General features: G+C 45.0%; 1 protein-coding gene across 1 annotated transcript in view; it reads left to right on the top strand.

Moving 5' to 3' along the window:
- Positions 1–18540, top strand: part of ANKRD13C (ankyrin repeat domain 13C) — a 93279-nt gene extending 74739 nt beyond the window's left edge. Inside the window, exons 11-13 of the mRNA XM_030205930.1 lie at positions 8933–9031; positions 15078–15178; positions 16653–18540. Coding sequence (XP_030061790.1) covers positions 8933–9031; positions 15078–15178; positions 16653–16783 — 331 coding nt within the window. The 3' untranslated portion in view covers positions 16784–18540. The remainder of the gene's footprint in view (positions 1–8932; positions 9032–15077; positions 15179–16652) is intronic.
- The last annotated feature ends 1490 nt before the right edge of the window (positions 18541–20030 follow it).

The raw sequence follows: 20030 nt of genomic DNA, 5'->3' as shown, positions 1-20030 counted from the left end.
ACACCTGGAAGATCTGTCGCACTACACGAGAATTGAGCGACCACTCGTGAGGTTGCATAATCCTGCTCAACCTGTCGGCCAGACTGTTGTTTACGCCTGCCAGGTATGTGGCTTGGAGCACCATGCCGTGACGGCGAGCCCAGAGCCACATGCTGACGGCTTCCTGACACAGGGGGCGAGATCCGGTGCCCCCCTGCTTGTTGATGTAGTACATGGCAACCTGGTTGTCTGTCTGAATTTGGATAATTTGGTGGGACAGCCGATCTCTGAAAGCCTTCAGAGCGTTCCAGATCGCTCGCAACTCCAGAAGATTGATCTGCAGATAGCGTTCCTGGAGGGACCAGCTCCCTTGGGTGTGAAGCCCATCGACATGAGCTCCCCATCCCAGGAGAGACGCATCCGTTGTCAGCACTTTTTGTGGCTGAGGAATTTGGAAAGGACGTCCCAGAGTCAAATTGGACCAAATCGTCCACCAATACAGGGATTTGAGAAAACTCGTGGACAGGTGGATCACGTCTTCTAGATCCCCAGCAGCCTGAAACCACTGGGAAGCTAGGGTCCATTGAGCAGATCTCATGTGAAGGCGGGCCATGGGAGTCACATGGACTGTGGAGGCCATGTGGCCTAGCAATCTCAACATCTGCCGAGCTGTGATCTGCTGGGACGCTCGCACCCGCGAGACGAGGGACAACAAGTTGTTGGCTCTCGCCTCTGGGAGATAGGCGCGAGCTGTCCGAGAATCCAGCAGAGCTCCTATGAATTCGAGTTTCTGCACTGGGAGAAGATGGGACTTTGGGTAATTTATCACAAACCCCAGTAGCTCCAGGAGGCGAATAGTCATCTGCATGGACTGCAGGGCTCCTGCCTCGGATGTGTTCTTCACCAGCCAATCGTCGAGATATGGGAACACGTGTACCCCCAGTCTGCGAAGTGCCGCTGCTACTACAGCCAAGCACTTTGTGAACACTCTGGGCGCAGAGGCGAGCCCAAAGGGTAGCACACAGTACTGGAAGTGACGTGTGCCCAGCTGAAATCGCAGATACTGCCTGTGAGCTGGCAGTATCGGGATGTGTGTATAGGCGTCCTTCAAGTCCAGAGAGCATAGCCAATCGTTTTCCTGAATCATGGGAAGAAGGGTGCCCAGGGAAAGCATCCTGAACTTTTCTTTTACGAGATATTTGTTCAGGGCCCTTAGGTCTAGGATGGGACGCATCCCCCCTGTTTTCTTTTCCACAAGGAAGCACCTGGAATAGAATCCCAGCCCTTCTTGCCCGGATGGCACGGGCTCGACTGCATTGGCGCTGAGAAGGGCGGAGAGTTCCTCTGCAAGTACCTGCTTGTGCTAGAAGCTGTAAGACTGAGCTCCCGGTGGACAATTTGGAGGTTTTGAGGCCAAATTGAGGGTGTATCCTTGCCGGATTATTTGGAGAACCCACTGATCGGAGGTTATGAGAGGCCACCTTTGGTGAAAAGCTTTCAACCTCCCCCCGACTGGCAGGTCGCCCAGCACTGACACTTGGATGTCGGCTATGCTCTGCTGGAGCCAGTCAAAAGCCCGTCCCTTGCTTTTGCTGGGGAGCCGAGGGGCCTTGCTGAGTCGCATGCTGCTGACGAGAGCGAGCGCGCTGGGGCTTAGCCTGGGCCACAGGCTGTCGAGAAGGAGGATTGTACCTACGCTTGCCAGAAGAGTAGGGAACAGTCTACCTTCCCCCGAAAAATCTTCTACCTGTAGAGGTAGATGCTGAAGGCTGCCGGCGGGAGAACTTGTCGAATGCGGTGTCCCGCTGGTGGAGCTGCTCTACCACCTGTTCGACCTTCTCTCCGAAAATGTTATCCACACGGCAAGGCGAGTCCGCAATCCGCTGCTGGAGTCTGTTCTCCAGGTCGGAGGCACGCAGCCATGAGAGCCTGCGCATCACCACACCTTGAGCAGCGGCCCTGGACGCAACATCAAAGGTGTCATACACCCCTCTGGCCAGGAATTTTCTGCACGCCTTCAGCTGCCTGACCACCTCCTGAAAAGGCTTGGCTTGCTCAGGGGGGAGCGCATCCACCAAGCCCGCCAACTGCCGCACATTGTTCCGCATATGTATGCTCGTGTAGAGCTGGTAGGACTGAATTTTGGCCACGAGCATAGAAGAATGGTAGGCCTTCCTCCCAAAGGAGTCTAAGGTTCTAGAGTCTTTGCCCGGGGGCGCCGAAGCATGCTCCCTAGAACTCTTAGCCTTCTTTAGGGCCAAATCCACAACTCCAGAGTCATGAGGCAACGGTGCGCATCAGCTCTGGGTCCCCATGGATCCGGTACTGGGACTCGATCTTCTTGGGAATGTGGGGATTAGTTAGAGATTTGGTCCAGTTCGCCAGCAATGTCTTTTTCAGGACATGATGCATGGGTACTGTGGACGCTTCCTTAGGTGGAGAAGGATAGTCCAGGAGCTCAAACATTTCAGCCCTGGGCTCGTCCTCCACAACCACCAGGAAGGGGATGGCCGTAGACATCTCCCGGACAAAGGAAGCGAAAGACAGACTCTCAGGAGGAGAAAGCTGCCTTTCAGGAGAGGGAGTGGGATCAGAGGGAAGACCCTCAGACTCTTCATCAGAGAAATATCTGATGTCTTCCTCTTCCTCCCACGAGGCCTCACCCTCGGTGTCAGACACAAGCTCACGAACCTGTGTCTGCAACCGCGCCCGGCTCGACTCTGTGGAGCCACGTCCAAGATGGGGGCGTCGAGAGGTAGACTCCCTCGCCCGCATCGGCGAAGCTCCCTCCGCCGACGTAGTCGGGGAGCCTTCCTGGGAGGCGACGGCAGTCGGTACCGCAAGCACCGCCGGTACCGGAGGGGTAGGGCGCAACAGCTCTCCCAGGATCTCTGGGAGAACGGCCCGGAGGCTCTCGTTCAGAGCGGCTGCAGAAAAAGGCATGGAAGTCGATGCAGGCGTCGACGTCAGAACCTGTTCCGGGCGTGGAGGCTGTTCCGGGCTGTCCAGAGTGGAGCGCATCGACACCTCTTGAACAGAGGGTGAGCGGTCCTCTCGGTGCCGATGCCTGCTGGGTGCCGACTCCCTCGGCGACCCAGAGCTCTCGGTGCCGACGCGGGAAGGGGACCGGTGTCGATGCTTCTTAGATTTTTTGCGAAGCACGTCACCGGCGCTTCCCGGCACCGACGAGGAGGACGTAGAATCCAGCCGTCTCTTCCTCGGGGCCGAGACCGAAGAGGGTCGATCTCGGGGGGGCTGTACCGCAGGAGCCCTCAGGGTAGGGGGAGACCCACCCGAAGGCTCACCGCCACCAGCAGGGGAATGGACAGCCCTCACCTGCACTCCAGACGAAGCACCACCGTCTGACGACATCAGCAGACGGGGTCCCGGTACCACCGACGTCGATACAGTCGTCCGATGTCTCGGCGCCGATCCAGAGGGTCGATGCCTCGATGCACTGGCGGCCGAGGATGAAGGTCTGGACGCTGAAGACGTCGATGCACTCGATACCCCCGGTGTCGATGCCGACGAAGAGCCCGAGAACAAAAAGTTCCACTGGGCTAACCTCGCTACCTGAGTCCGCTTCTGTAAAAGGGAACACAGACTACAGGCCTGAGGGCGGTGCTCGGCCCCCAGACACCGAAGACACGAAGCGTGCCTGTCAGTGAGCGAGATTACCCGGGCGCACTGGGTGCACTTCTTGAAGCCGCTGGAAGGCTTCGATGTCATGGGCGGAAAAATCACGCCGGCGAGATCAAAAGTCGAAATGGCGAAATTTGGCACCAGAAAAAATAGCGGGAAGGAAATTTCGACTGGGGCCTAAGTAAGGCCTACCCCGACGACGAAAGAAAACTTACCGGGGCGAAAAAAACTCGAACTAGAGGAAGGGAAAGGCCAAAAAAGGTCTTTCCGAAACAATTTGAACAGTTTCTCACGGAAACAAGTCGAACGACGCGCGAGGTCGACTTTTCGGGGCACGAACGGCAAAACACAACCGTACCGAGCGCGGAGAAAAGAAGACTGGCCAGCACAAGCCGGTTTCGGGCGGGAAGACGGCCGCACATGCGCGATGCGCATCGGCGCGCGAGGGCTAGCAAAGGACTTTGCTAGTGAAGATTCCGATTGAAGGGGCTGCCGTGGACGTCACCCATCAGTGAGAACAAGCAGCCTGCTTGTCCTCGGAGAAATAACTTTATACAGGTAAGTTATTCCTTTATATTTTGACTACAAGAAGCATCACTTGGCTCAGTTTGCTGCAATACTGATGTAATGTTAACATAAATTAGGGTAGCTAACAAATTTGGCAACACTCTAATGGGTGATTTCTGTTAGCCCAGTACTGATTGGATAAATGTCACAGCAACAAATGCTAGAGAGATAAAGTTTCTAAAAGAAATGACTGCTTTATGGAGCAGCTGTTTCAGGATCTGACATTAAGAAGACCTATTTTAGATCTAGTTCTTAGTGAAATGCTGGACTTAGTGTGAGAAGTAAGTGATGGGTCTGCTGAGCAATAGTGATCCTAACATAATCAAATTTGAGTTAATAACTGGAATAAAGACATTGAGGAAATCTACTGTGGTAGTATTTAACTTTCAAAAGGGCAACTATGATAAAATGAGGAAAATGGTTAAAAAAAAAGCTATAAGGAGCAGCAGCAAAAGTTAGGAGTTTTTAATCGGGCATGGACGTTGTTCAAAAATACCATCTTGGAAGCCCAGACGTATTCCACGTATTAAAGATAAAAAGAGGAGTAAACAACCAACATGGTTAAAAGGTGAAGTGAATGAGGCTGTTGATCACCTGGACTTGATATATACACCATACTATGAAAACCCAAAAAAGAGAAATTAAAATCATTCATGGCACCTGAAGTTTAGAAGGTGGCCAGTGCAACACCAATTCAGGATGATCTGAGAAATTACAGACAAGTAAGCTCGACATTAGTGCTGGGCAAAATGATAGCTCTTATAAAAAATAAAATTACTGAGCATATAGACAAACATGGTTTAGTAGGATGGTGTCAACATGGATTGTGTCAAAGGAAATCTTATCTCACCAATCTGCTACATTTTTTGACAGTGTGAATAAATATGTGTATAAAGCAAGCCGGTTGATAAAGGGTATCGGGTTTTCAGAAAGCTTTTGAGAGAGTTCCTCATAAGAAGACTCCTGAGAAAATTTTAAAAGTCATGAGATAGGAGGCAATGTTATGTGACCCGTTCTCTGTCCAGAAAGGTGGAGTGTCATAGGTATCTGTATTAGGATTGGTGCTTTATGTGGAAATGAACAAGTGAGGTAATTAAATTTGCACATCAGAGAAAACTATTCCAAGTTGTTAAATCACATGCAGTCTATGAGAAATTATAGGAGGACCGTATGAGACTGGAAGATGGGGCATCCAAATGGCAAACACAATTTAATGTGGACAAGTGCAAAGCGATGCATATTGGGAAGAATAGCCAAAATTATAGCTAGGTGATGCTAGGTTTTGCGTTAGAGCCACCACTCAAGAAAAAGATCTAGATGTCATTGCAGATAATTTGTTAGTCTTCAGCTCAGTGTTTAGTGGCAGCTAAAAAGGCAAACAATCCTAGGAATTAGGAAAGGAATAGAAAAAAATCAAAGAATATTACAATGCTTCTATCACTGTATGGTGTGACCTTGCTTAGTATTGTGTGCAGTTCTGGTCACTTTATCTCAAAAGATATAGCAGAATTAGAAAGGGTACAAGGAAGAGTGACCAAAATGATGGCGATGGATGAGGAAAGACGTATCAGATTAGGGCTGTTCAGCTTGGGGAGAGGGGATATGTTAAAAGTGGAGGAGTGGCCTAGTGGTTAGGGTGGTGGACTTTGATCCTGGGGAACTGAGGAACTGAGTTTGATTCCCACTTCAGGCACAGGCAGCTCCTTGTGACTCTGGGCAAGTCACTTAACCCTCCATTGCCCAATGTAAGCCACATTGAGCCTGCCATGAGTGGGAAAGCGCGGGGTACAAATGTAACAAAAAAAAAAAAGTCTACTTAATCCTGAATGGAGTAGAACTAATCAACCCAAAATGATTGTTTACTCATTTTCAAAAAGTACAAAGACCAGGGAAATGCCATGAAGTTACATCATAATACTATTAAAATAGGAGAAACTATTTTTTTCACTCAACAAATAGTTAAGTTATGGAACTCATTGTGAGGGGATGTGGCTAAAGCAGTTACTGGGTTTAAAGAATGTTTGGATAAGTTCCTGGAGGTAAAGTCCATAAACTGTCTTAAGATAGACCTAGGGTTGGTAGCATGAAATCTTGCTTCTCTTTGGATTCTGCCAGGTATTTGTGACTTGGATTGGTCACTGTTGAAAGCAGGATACTGGGCTACATGGACCTTTGTTTTGACCCAGTTGTGGGGTTTGTTTTTTGGGTTTGTTTGTTTTTTGTTTTTTTTTGGGGGGGGGGGGGGGTTGTTTGTTTTTGTTCTTATGTTAATTTAAACCAACCAGGAAAGTTACATAGAACTTCTATTAGAGTTGTAACCGAGTTCTGACAATTGCATTTGCCTCAGCCACTTTACTTTGTACTTTATACTGACTCTAGTCTTGTGCTGATGTGGTGCACCCTGATTGGTCCACTGTGAATGCTCCTGCTCTATTAGTTCCTGTAGTATATACATCCCTGCTGATGGCCGCCTTCACGTAATCCTGGAACTCTCTACTCACACTGTTCTGGGACTCTAATGGGCTCATTTTCGAAAGAGAAGGACATCCGTCTTTCGACATAAATCGGAAAGTGTACGTCCTTCTCCCAGAAACGTCCAAATCGGTATAATGGAAACTCGATTTAGGACGTCTCCAACTGCAGTCCGTCACAAGGATGTCCAAATTTCAAGGGGGCGGGACTTGGGCATGCCTAACACTTGGACGTCTTTGACCCATAATCGAAAAAAGCAAGGATCCCCAACGAACACTTGGACATTTTCACCCGGAAGTGTTTTTCTTATGAATAAGGCACAAAAAGGTGCCTGAAATGACCAGATGACCATCGGAGAGAATTGGGGATGACCTCCCGTTACTCCCCCAGTGGTCACTAACCCCCTCCCACCCTCAAAAAAATCTTTAAAAATATGTCATGCCAGCCTCAGATGTCATACTCAAGTTCATGACAGTGCATGAAGGTCTCAGGAGCAGTTTTAGTAGGTACTGCAGTGCACTTCAGACAGGCGGACCCAGGCCTATACCCCACCCCCCACCTGTTACATTTGTGGAGGAAACAGCGAGCTCTCCAAAACCCACCACAAACCCACTGTATCCATATATAGGTGCCCCCTTTCACCCGTAAGGGCTATAGTAGTGGTGTACAGTTGTGGGTTTTGGGGGGCTCTGCACACAAGGTAAGGGAGCTATGTTCCTGGGAGCATTTTATGAAGTCCACTGCGGTGACCCCTAGGGGTTCCCGGTTGATGTCCTTGCATGTCAGGGGGACAAGTGCATTACAAATGCTGGCTTGTCCCATGTCCAAATGGCTTGCTTTAGGACGTTTTTGACATGGACGTCTTTGGTTTTGAAAATCCCCGAAAGTCAGAAACATCCATGTCTAGGGACGTCCAAATTAAGAATTTGGACGTCTCTGATGGTAATTTCGAAACGAAAGATGGATGTCCATCTTTTTTCGAAAATACGGATTTTGCCGTTTTGCAAGGATGTCCAAATCACAACTTGGACGTTACTTTCAAAAATGCCCCTCCACGTGTCTCATTTGCTGCTGCTTACACCTGGTAACAAACCTGATTTGTCTGCCCTGACTCTTACCTGATTACTGGATTTCACTTCTGCCTGTTGAATTTGGTTTCATGCCCAGGTTCCTCCTCCTGGATATCTGATATCTACTTCTCCCTGCTTATATATTTAAATAATACTTTCAAATTAGTTTTCTTCTATTTTCATATGTGTGCTAGTGGGGAGGGGAGAGATGCTGGTTAGAGATCCATCCAGTTCGCAGCAGGGAGTAAAAACAAATCACACCTGAAAAAAATTAAGCTCATGTCATCTCTGGGTAATTTTTCTCCTAATCAAACAAAAACTGTTTTAAGACTTGCAGAGAATCCTAGTTTCCAGCAAGCCAGACCTTTTTGTTTTTGTTTTGTTTTTTTGACCTGATAGTTTCCTCTTGGGTTTAGATTTGGATTTCTTTTTATAGATTTAAATTACTCACTTTTTCTCAAAATCTAAGCTTAAGGTGAGTTACAAACAATGACAGTTGTTGTTTTCCTGTTCAAGTGGACTTCATCAAGTTGTACTTGAGGTAATGGAGGATTAAGTAATGTGTCAGAGATTTCAGAAACTATCAGTAAGACGAGCAGGATTTGAATGCTGGTTTCCCCGATGTAGTCTGCTACTCTAACTACTAGGCTGATCCTTCTGGTTTTCTAACAGGCACAATAAAAATCAGAGTTGGGATCTCTCACCATGAGCCTTCACTTGGATATGGCTGGGAATTGTTTCCCCTGTTTTATTTCCCAGCTCAGCCTACTTATTGCAACGGTGGTCCTCGGCTAAGGGCCATGTATCAGGGCTTCTCCTACAATCCTAGGTCCTAAATCTGTTCACTAAGAGTTACCATAGTGCAGTAACTAGTAGTCTCTAGCCTTCCCTCTGGCTAAAAATGCTTGGCTGAATGACCTGGGGCAGGGGTTCTCAACCCAGTCCTTGAGAGACACCTAGCCAGTCAGGTTTACAGGATACCTACTAGGAATATGCATGAGAGAAGTTTGCATAGAGTGGAGGCAGCACATGCAAACTCATCTTGTGCATATTTATTGTGGGTTGAGAACCCCTGACGTAGGGAGTATGAGACCTGAATCAGAAATCAGACTCTGCTCCCTCTCGTCTTTTCATTTCTTTTGGACTTGCCAGTGAAAGCAATGTCTATATGAAAGATTTTCTAATCATTTTTCTTTTTTCAGGGCTCCTCATCTGGGTAGGGAACTGGTCTGCAAAGAAAGCAAGAAAACTTTTAAAGCAACGATAGCCATGAGTCAGGAGTTTCCCCTGGGAATTGATTCGTAAGTTTATTATCATTATATAAGGAAAGAAAACTAATATTAGCACTATACGTAAAGCCAGTTTTAAAGATGCAGTTCAGAGAACCCATCTCATGAGCCCTTGAAATGCAGGTTTAAAAGTAAAACTTTCATATTGGAGCACAATAAAATGCTATTTAATGAGTTAAAGATGTTCAACTGGTCATTGATAATTTATGAAGTGTTAATATAGAATAAAACTGTGGTAATATTGTATGGTTTTTTTATACTAATATTAGACATTTTATATTTTCTACTGGTCAGACTGTTCCTGTTTACCCTACTGCAGATTCTTTACTACCATTTTATTTTTAAACTAATAACTGCTGCAGTGACCAAGCACATTCTGACAACACCTACCAGGGAGCAAACAGCTTGCTTGTTGCAGCCTACAAAGGTGCCTATGACACTGCCAGAAGTTTTTTTTTTTCTCCAGTTTACGTCTGGATATATTCCTTGTCATTTTTAGCACCTCTACTAGTGGGAATTTGCTTCAGAAGGGGTGGGGTGGGTCAGAGAGAGAAGTGCAGGCTGCAGGCAGTCTTTTCAATACAGCTGGTTCTGCAGGGCCGAAGACTTACTGAAAAGGTATACCAGGTTGGGAGGGGAGAGAGAGAGATGCTGGACTGACTGAGGGTGTGAGGGGGCGGGGGAGGAAGGGAATTGAGAGGGAGAGAATTTGAAAAAGAACATCGGGTGGCATCTGGGGGAGGGAGAGAGAACTGTGGGTAGGGCCAAAAGGGGAAGGAGAGATGGGGTGGAGAGGATGGAGGGAAGGAAGAAAAGAGAAAGGTATTGGACTCAGGGGGTTGGGAAAGAGGGAAGAGAGAGATAATTGATCTGGGGTAGAAGGGAGGAAAGGAGAGAGTTGGACCTGGAGGCAGGAGAAGGAAAGATATTGGGCCTTTAATCGGTGGTATAGCCACAGGGTTGAGGAAAGACCTTGGAGACCAGGCCCCTTCCAAAGTAAGAATGGAACCTAAGTTTGCGAAGGTATTAATTGTATTGGGGGTTTTTTTTAATAAATATGAGAATGTGGTACAAATTTTAAAATATATATATTTCCACTAACATTGATTAAAAATTTCTAGTAAAATTTATTTTTTTGAATGGTTTAAAAGGCCAAGAAAAGAGGAGTCTGCAAGTAGCTGTAAACAGTTGAAGGCTTTGGAATTTATTTTTTTATAAGCAAGTGGTGCCATTTGGATTAAGGACAGTGTTCCTCTTAGAGGGAACATTTGAAAACTTGGAGAATAATGCAAAAAGAAAAATATATTTCTGTTTGGAAAAAAATATGTAAAACATTTTGTTTATTTATTAGACTTAATATACAGCCCTTTTTGTATCACAAGCGGTTTACAATATAACATTTTAAAAATATGAATTAAAAGCTGAACTCCATAATATAAGAAAGATCCAATTAACGAAGGGGTAACAAGTACACACGTACATTCAAGGACCATGGTCTCGCCAGAGAAAATTGTGATTGAGAAAGCTAATTCAAAGAGATACGTCTTAAGAGCTGTGTGAAACATGGTATAGGAATGCTCTACATGTAGATGCTTTGGCAATGAATTACAAGTTGCCGAAGCCAGAAAATAAAGCGCAGTGTTTTGGGTAGAGACCCAATTTGCTTTTGACAAATGAGGTTTAACGTCTATTATAATGCAGTGATTGAAGTGTACGAGTCAGTATGTAGGGAATAACAAGTGTTGCTAAATAGGCTGGTAGACCAGTATGAAAAACCTCCTGAACTAATGTAGCTATTTTGTATTTGATTCAATATTTTTTGTTAACCATTGTAATTGTTTCAGTAGTGGGGAGACATGATTGTAACACTTAACCCGGTAAAGTGTTCTGGTGGCAGCATCCTGGTGAGTTTGTAGACATTTAAAATTGGATTTTGTTACTGTTGCGTAGATGGTATTGCAATAATCACATTTAGAGGTTATGTAGGCATAGAACAGTGTACGAAGAGAATCAGTGGCTATGTAATTTTGAACAGCTCTAAGTTTGCGAAGGAATTAGAACCCTGTTTTAAGTGCATTTGAAATTTGTGGAGGAAAAAAGTGCAGAGTTCAGGATGACACCTAACTAGCGAAAAGATGTGACTGGTGGCACAGGTCTGTCACAGACGGTTGTTATGACGGGGGAGGGGGGGGCAGCCCCGGTAACCCAGCAGGCCACTCTTTTTTTTTTTTTCTCTTTTTTTTAGCACCAGTTGGTGTTCCTTTAACTACCAGTTAGCTACCTTCTGAAGGCAACGTTGCAAAGGTTGATCAATGGAATGACTGGAAGTATAGTGTGTACCAAGACAAAAAATGAAATTAGGTGTATTATTTCCACTAATATTGGACAATAAGTATGTTTCCAATGAAATTAATTGACTATACACCGTCTTGGGTTTGAAGAAGCCAACCAGATGATCAATGTGGAATAATGATTCAGATAAATAACTGGGGATAATCAGGTTAATACCACGTTTTCTTGGTTTACTGTTGTTTAATTGATCTCCTTGTCTTGTTTCACTCTCCCTATTTATTTTGTGGTCTAAGAAAGAGAACGATTGTGGAGGAGTGGCCTAGTGGTTAGGGTGGTGGACTTTGGTCCTGGGGAACTGAGGAACTGAGTTTGATTCCTGGCACAGGCAGCTCCTTGTGACTCTGGGCAAGTCACTTAACCCTCCATTGCCCCATGTAAGCCGCATTGAGCCTGCCATGAGTGGGAAAGCGCGGGGTACAAATATAACAAAATAAATAAATAAAAATATCATCTGCATAAGAGAATGAACTAATATTGTGTGACTGGGTCAGCAGAGCTAGTGTTCTTGGAAAAAGATTAAACGAGAGGAGATACAACTGATCCCTGTGGTACTCCACAGGTTAGAACTGATCCCTGTGGCACTCCACAGGTTAAAGAATGCACAGAATAAAGAGTCTGCTTTACATGAAAGGAACGTTGTATTAAAGAGAAGAACCAGTCAAATGCTGTACCGGTAATACCCAACACTATTTTGTAGAAGCAAGGAGTGGCTCACTAGATCAAAAGCTGCTGATAAGTCTAAAGACACTATTAGCGCTGTTTGACCTAAATCGAAGTGACACTGCAACTCACGCAGTGACAACGACTTCTGTACTGTACCCTACTCTAAAGCCTGATTGTTGCAGATGAAGAGCATTGGCTGTTTCAGCTTGTGATTGTAATTGATTAAAGGCTACGATTTAAGTAGTTTTGAAAGACAAGACAAATTGGACACTGGGTAGTAATTACTAGGCAAAGATGGATCAGAATTGACCTTCTTAAAAATTGATTTAACAATTGCAGTTTTAGTTTAACTCTGTTTATTAACAGTTTCATATAATAAGATAATACAAAAACTCTTAAACTGATCAGACCATACAAATCTGTAGAGACGTTGGACTCTTAAAGCTCCCCACATGAATTTGAAACATGTATATAAGAATCCAAAGAAGAATCCAATACCACCCCCAAAAAGAACAGAACATCAAACCTAGGTTCACAAGACCATTTTAGAAAGGCTCTAGGATGATCTGGTGAATAAATGGGAGAAGACCTAAAGAGGACAATTCCCAAAGAATCATTTGCTACTGAAATGTATCATGTGCCACAGAAAGGAGGCAACACTGGAAACACAAGCTGTAGCTGGAAGGTACTCTAATTTTGAATTCCATTTTATAGTTTAGTAAAAGCTTTGATAAACCACCTTTCCTGCATAGCGCACAGCAAGACAGTGTAAAATAATAAAATAGAAACACCATTAATCATAGGAAAGATCAAACGGCAAAAAATAAAACACAGGAGCAAGAGACAAAAGGCTCGGTGTATCTTGGGTGCTACACCACCACTGACAGGCAGACTCCTAAATGCATTAAAAAAAGGGTCTTCAAAGCTGCACAGAATTTGGGGTAGACATCTCAAGGCGGATAGGGGCTGGGAGAGCATTCCAGAGGGTGCAGTATAAAAGGGGAAAAAACAGCACCTGGTCAAGAAGTGTTAAGACAACAGTCATTTAAAGAGCATAGAAGTCTGGTGACTGCATATGCAAAATAAGAGCAGAGAGGTAGAAGGGGACATCAGAATGAAAATTCTTGTGAGCCAAAGTGAGGATCGTAAATTTGATATGGTAGCTGACTGACAACCAGTGATACTGAATAAATGAGTCACATGATCACATTGTTTGGCATGTAAGTATTTTGAATAGACTGGACATGATGGAGAGACAGAATAAATGACACAGTAATTGAGTCGAGAAATAAGGGCATAAAGGACGGTCAACTAAGATGCAATATCTAGGTGTGACCGGACTACACAAAACTGCCAAGAAAAAAGTCTTGGCAAGATGGGCTATTTGAAATTTGAAAGCGTTTCTATCCAAAAGAGCATCTAAATATTTATTTTAAATGGTGAACAATCTTTATTTTTGGCACCCTGGAGTAATGGAGAAACACAAGGGGCAGAAGGAAAGCCCATGCTTTTTGTTTTTTCTTGTCTAAGTGAGAGCCGATTCTTATGAAGTCAAAAAGAGATGCCTTGTAAGGCATGGTTAAGTCTGGTAAGATCCAGCTGGAGAGGGTTAACATGTATCAGTAGAATATCATCTGCTTAGTAAAATGCATGAATGCCAAAGCTCTAAATTAGGATAGCTAAGGGACTCAGGAAGATGTTGAACAGCAGTGGAGATAAGGCTGAGTCTTGGAGTACCCCACAGAGAGTGAGATAACTCTCAGAAGTAGAAGAAAGAAAGGAAACTGAAAAGGAACAACCCAGGAGGGAAGAAGAAAACCAACGAAGCACAGTACCAGAGAGGCCAGGTTCTGAGTATCTAAGGAGAAGATGATCAAGGCTCTGAGTGTCAAAGCAGTTGAAAAATCAAGAGAAACAAGAAGTGCGGAGTTTGGGTCACTAAGGAGAATAGTGACTGATTTCACAAGTATGCCCTATCTGGAACCCAGATTTGCAAGGGTTTAAAATATGCTGGTAAACGAAGTACGCTGTTGAAAGATGATTCTTTCCATTAGTTTGGAAAGGAAACAAAATGTTAGAAATTGGATGATAGTTGGTCACCAGGCCAACCAGGCCCCAAGTATCCCCACCCCGAGCCAAGCGAAACGGGGGCTGGAGGTCCGGTGGACCTCCATTCTCCCCAACCCCCCCCCTCCTGATACAAGTTTGGAGGGGCTGGAGATCCAGTGGGTCACCAGCATCCCCTCAGATGTCCCTGGTGGGCCACGGGTCAATCTCCCCCCCCCCCCCCCCCCCCAAACCTGATGGTCTAGTGGCCCTTCCCCACTCCCTACCTTCAGTTGGAGGAGGGAAGTGGCCTCTCTCCTCTTTCATTGGCGCCGCCTCGAAAACGGTGACACCCAGCCCAGCCCAGTGCATCCTGGGATGCACTGGGTGGGGCTTCACACCATATAATGGAGTTTCTTCCTTATGTGGTGTGAAGCCCCGCCCAGCACATCCCAAGATGCACTGGGCAGGGCTGGGAGCTCCGAGCTGGCGTAGGGTTTGCCACAGCCAGCAAGCCAATCTTTGGCACGCTAGTCACTGATCATTGGGGATGAATAGGCTTAGCATGCATTTGCATGCTACTTGCGGTAAGACCCCTGTTTTGCATGCTAGTTGCATTCAGAGCCCACGAGTGCGTTTCTTGCGCTCGGGGGCTCTGATCATGGGGCGATAGCAAACACAGGCGCTAGCATGATGCTAACAGCCTCTAGCGCCTGTGTTTGCTTCTGATCATCGGCCCATTAGGGACAGGAGCACTACCTGGGTGTAAAACTAGGGGAACATTTAAGAATCCTGCTATATATTTTTATTTCTTCCATTAGGAGCAAAACACTTGAATAATACTACAGTACAGAACATTCTGTTATAAGCTATAGCTCAGAACTTTGCAGGCCCAGGGAGCACTAGTTTAATTGTGGTTTCTGGTCATTTATTTTTAATAACAGTTTGACTTTTTGTATTAAAACTGAGCGTCTTAGGTTGTGGGTTTCTTTTTCAGGTTATTGAATGTTTTAGAAGTAATTGCACCATTCAAGCACTTTAACAAACTTCGTGAATTTGTTCAACTGAAGCTTCCGCCAGGATTTCCTGTAAAGCTAGGTAATATGCATTTCAGGTCTGTCTTGTTTGCAGTAGCACACTTTTTTTTCAACTGGTAATTAGATACAGCCAGGGGAATTTTATGATTTTTCTTTGCACATAATTTCCTGCATAGTTGAGGACATGCATAATTACGTGATTCTACATAATTTTGCAGCAGACCTTCTATTTTGACTCTCCCTGGACACCTGCAATCCTTCTCCCCTTCCTCACTTCTAAAGGCAGGAACAATGCTGTGGCAACACCGCCATCAACATCTCCCTTCCTCCCTCTGATCCCTCCATTGTGCCATCCACCTCTAAAGAAGGCAGGAGTGATGCTGTCTTTCAAAATGGTGGCCCTTGACTCTCTTAGCAGTGCTTCATCACTAGGGGTCAGTCTGCCAAACAAGGTTGGAGGCAGGTGCAAGGGAACTAGTGAGCTACCATGGATTTTTTTTTTGAGTGGGGGGGGGGGGGGGGTTGGGAGATACAAGGGGACTACTTAGGCCACCATGGTTTTTCTGTGGGAAGAGGTCAGGGGATGGGGATGTAAGGAGAGACTTCTTTTTTTTTTTTAAGGGGGGGAGGGAATCAAAGAACATCACACTGTTCTTGAGAAGAAGCACTGCACCCCTGCAGCACACCAAACAATGTACATCCCAGAGAATTATGCATAATTGCGGCTAACGAAAAGTTTGCCACAGTTCAGATGGAGAAAAACAGCAACTGCACCTTAAGAATGTAAACAAAAGGAAGGTACAGTAACCAAAGCTGGCAATTTGAGCATCCTTGAGACAGATATAAAGGGTAATGGTAGGGTAAAAACTTGTGTGTATAATGGTGGAGGCAGGGCAGGTAACTGGATGTTGCACTAGGTGTAGAAGCTTATGTGAAGAATTACTTGGAACAGAGCTACTTAAAAAAAAAAAAAAAGATGTCAGTGCTGACATGCACAGACTTAGTGTGGCTATGTCAAGCTCCTAAAAAGAGGGCTTGATGTTTACCAGCATGAAATGGCAGCAGAGACTTGGATACATATTCAGATATTGGAAGGAGGCAGCACATTTCCTTGTGTGCTGATGTAGCTACAGTTATTATTAGCATTTGTATAGCGCTACCAGACGCACGCAGCGCTGAACACCTGATACAAAGAGACAGTCCCTGCTCAAAAGAGCTTACAATCTAAATAATACAGACAGACAAGATAGCTCCTGGCTAAAGACAAAAAGGAGTGATCTCCTGCTAGCATTCAAGCTTGTGTGGCAGGCAGCTTGGAGATATTAACCAGAGTAGTGTGAGTAGGCCACATGGTTATCTGACAAGAATGGTGTTGTTATGAGCCCATTAGGGATAGAGAGAGTATCTGTATATAATAACATCAACTGCTTTGGTTGTACCACAGAAAAGTGGTATATCAAATCATGATGCTTAACCCATTTTCAATCCATTCTTACCATTTCCTTTTCATAATTAATTTCTTTGTTTTTCTCTAGATATACCTGTGTTTCCTACTATCACAGCCACTGTGACTTTTCAGGAGTTCCATTATGATACATTTGATGAGTCTATCTTCACTATACCCGATGACTACAAGGAGGATCCAAGTCGTTTTCCTGATTTATGACTTAACTGAATATTGATGAAGATTCCACCGTTAAAGAAAGTGGATTCAAATGGTAGCTCACAAATATTCCTATTCACCTGGGTCAAAATGAAAAGGACAAAATCTTATTTTCTCTGAAGAAAAGGGAACAGGCAGTGAAAGTTAATGCATCATAGCCATGCGCTGTAACAGGAAAAACTGTCTCTGGACTATGGCAGGTCCTTGAATGTGTCAAAGTCCAGTACAATTAGGAAACAAAAATCAGTGAGCTTCGTAGTTAGGCACTTCTGACACTAAAGGAGTACTTATTTAAAAATGGCTGAGTGCCATCACTTGTACAATTTATTTTATCGACTTTATTTTTTGTTGATACAAATTGATTCATTGACCATCACTTTCTGCAAGGGGAAAAAAAAAGAACAGTTTCAAGAAGTCATAGATCTCTATCCTTTTTGAAAATCTGACCACTTATTCAAGGTGACTTTACAAGTATACCATCAAGCTTTGTTTTCATAAGTTGTAAACCATGTAACATTATGTAAAGTTCGGTAATGTTAATGCTAGTTGAACATTATAAAATAGATGGAATATAATTGCTGTAGAAGAATGAACCAAATGGTAACTCAGTAAAACAATTGCATTGACACACCTTGCAATACATGTCAAAAAAGCACTCGCTCACTCTGCAGGGAATACGTTACCTCCTTTAGCACTTAGTGCAATCCATTGTGGTGCTAGCCATGGTTTTTATCTGAACTGTTAATTTTCAGTTTGTTAATGTAAATGTCTTTTCTCGCTAACAATAGCGTCCTTCCATTTTTAATTTAGTTTCTAAGTCGATGCTGTTTATTTACAATATTGAGAATTATATTTAATCTATTCTGTATACAAGTTGTCCTGTTACTAGTAAGGGATTTTGGGTTTTTTGTTTCTGTTTTTTTACACTGCCATGAGCTTTCTCTGATGCAGGAATTGCACATGCATATGGTCATTTTGTGTTACTGTTCACCACAACACTGGGGCCCCCATGAAAACATAGAGGTGGTACATTAGAGTGGCAGTCAGGCTACTGTGAAGACATTCTGGAGATCTCTCTAAACAAGACTATTTTTCTTAGCTGAGGTAATTTCTAAGAGCTTAAGAAAGGCAAGTGTACTGAAAGTCACTGCTGAAACTTAAATCGGAAATCTTGCTTGCAAGCATTTATAAATGTTGCTTGAGGGGGACCTTGTAGTAACTCTTCCCACAGTATTCAGTGTGTTGTGCTTTGCAAATTCAAGAGCAAAGTGATAACTAAATTCCCTTTATGACCAATGCTGTAAACTATATATATTTTTTTTCAAGATAAGCGAAGACAGTGTAACCATTTCTTATATGATCACATATGTAAAAAGTCCTCTAGGTCTGGTTTTCAGGATATCCATAATGAATCTTCATCAGATATATATATATATATATATATACACACACACACACATTTGTTATGTGAACCAGATTAATTTCCATGTGTCAGTTATCATGTCAACCTGTTCAGTTTGTGGCCTTCAAATGACCAAATTACTCCTATCTGTAATAGGCAAGGTATGCAAAACCGTCTTATAAAATGAAGGCTTGTACACCTTGTGAACATGTAGGAATCTGCATAAAGAACCAGTGCTTGCAAATATTAAAGGCTTGCCTTACACCATGGTTCTGGAGTGAACTGCAACCCACTGCAGGCACTTGGTGTTCTTAGAGTAGTCTGTACTACTGGGTCAAATAATTGGTGTGTAATTCACTTCTTTCTTTGTGATACACATACAGAACATGATAGACTTCTAACCTTGAATAACTGATGTTCTCAGAGGACAAACGGGCTGCTTGTTCTCACAAGTGGGTCGACGTCCGTGTCGGCCCAGGAATCGGATGGCATTTTGCAAGCAAAATATAAAAAAAGTTTTGACATTCTTCTGGCATGCGGGCACCGCGCAAGCGCAGACCAACCGTCGCATGAGCTTGTTCCCTTAGTTTTTCTTTCTCCGCGTTGAGGTGCGGTAGTTTTTTCTGTAGCTCCTCTCAGGCCCAGGAAGAATCTTCGAGTTTTCTATTTTTCTTCTAATTTTTCGTGTTAAAAAAAAAAAAAAAAGTGGGGTCCCATAGTTCTGTTTAGTTTTCGCCCCCTTTTAAAGTTTTCTTTCTTTTTCGATGCGGCCGTTTTGAGGTCGCGCGCTCTGGTTACTCCCTTCTTTTTCTGCGTTTTTTTTTTTTTTTCAGGCACAATCGCATCCTTTAATTTCACCAAAGCCATTTTTCCTTCCATGTCACCGAAGCTACCCAGCGGCTTCAAACGTTGTACTTGGTGCAACCGGACCATCTCAGGTACCGATACCCACACCTGGTGTATCCATTGCCTTGGGCCCGACAATAGCCCAGCCGCTTGTAGTCTGTGTCTTTGTATGAAGAAATGGACCCAAGCGTCTCGAGAAGCCCAACAAGAAAAGCTTTTTGGGGCTCGGTCTGGTCCTTCGGCATCAACATCGAGGGAAGCATCGACGTTGAGAGCGGAGGTAATGGCTGCTGAAAAGACCAACTCGCGCTGGGAGCAGTGAGGCATTGAGTGAGTCTCCACCTACCTCGAGGCCTCCTGTTATGCAGGCCCCCGGGACTGACCTTCGTCGGACCCGGCCCCGAGGAGGCATGAGGATTCCACGTCCATATCGGTACTGAGGAGTCTCGATGATGGGCATCGAGCGAAGGCGAAGAAGCACCGTCATCGTTCTCCTTCGACACATGGTGCCAGGAGCTCCAGGGTGTCGAGGGAATCGGCACCCGAGAAGCGTCGGCACCGAGAGGATCACTCCCCCTCTATTCAGGAGATGCCGATGCGTCGGTCTTCTGGCAGCCCAGTACCTGCTCCCGAGCCTCGACAGATTCTGCCACCGGCTCCTTTACCGACCCCGCAGCCTTGTCTGATGACAGCTCTCGATGAGCGCATCAGGGCCCTGCTTCCAGAGCCTCTGGAAGGATTGCTGCGCCAGTTTGCTTCGGTGTCGGAGGTGCTTGCGCCTTCGTACCGTCTGCTGCAGCAGCATCTGGCTCTTTGCCTGTGGTGAGGTCCCTGACCTCAGTGCAGCCTGTGGCATCGGTGTCAGCTGCCACCCAGGTCAACTCCCCTTTGATTTCGGTGGCGGAAGCTTCACCACAGTCCAGGTGGGCGTCAACATCTCGGCACCGCCATCGAGGAGGTCGCTCCTCGGCGTAGAGGCAGGCTCAGTTTCTGACTGCTCTG

Source organism: Microcaecilia unicolor, chromosome 6 (assembly GCF_901765095.1).
Source record: "Microcaecilia unicolor chromosome 6, aMicUni1.1, whole genome shotgun sequence".
Taxonomy (NCBI): Eukaryota; Metazoa; Chordata; class Amphibia; order Gymnophiona; family Siphonopidae; genus Microcaecilia; species Microcaecilia unicolor.
The sequence above is the reverse complement of the archived record's forward strand: the minus strand, read 5'-3'. Positions and strand labels throughout refer to the sequence as shown.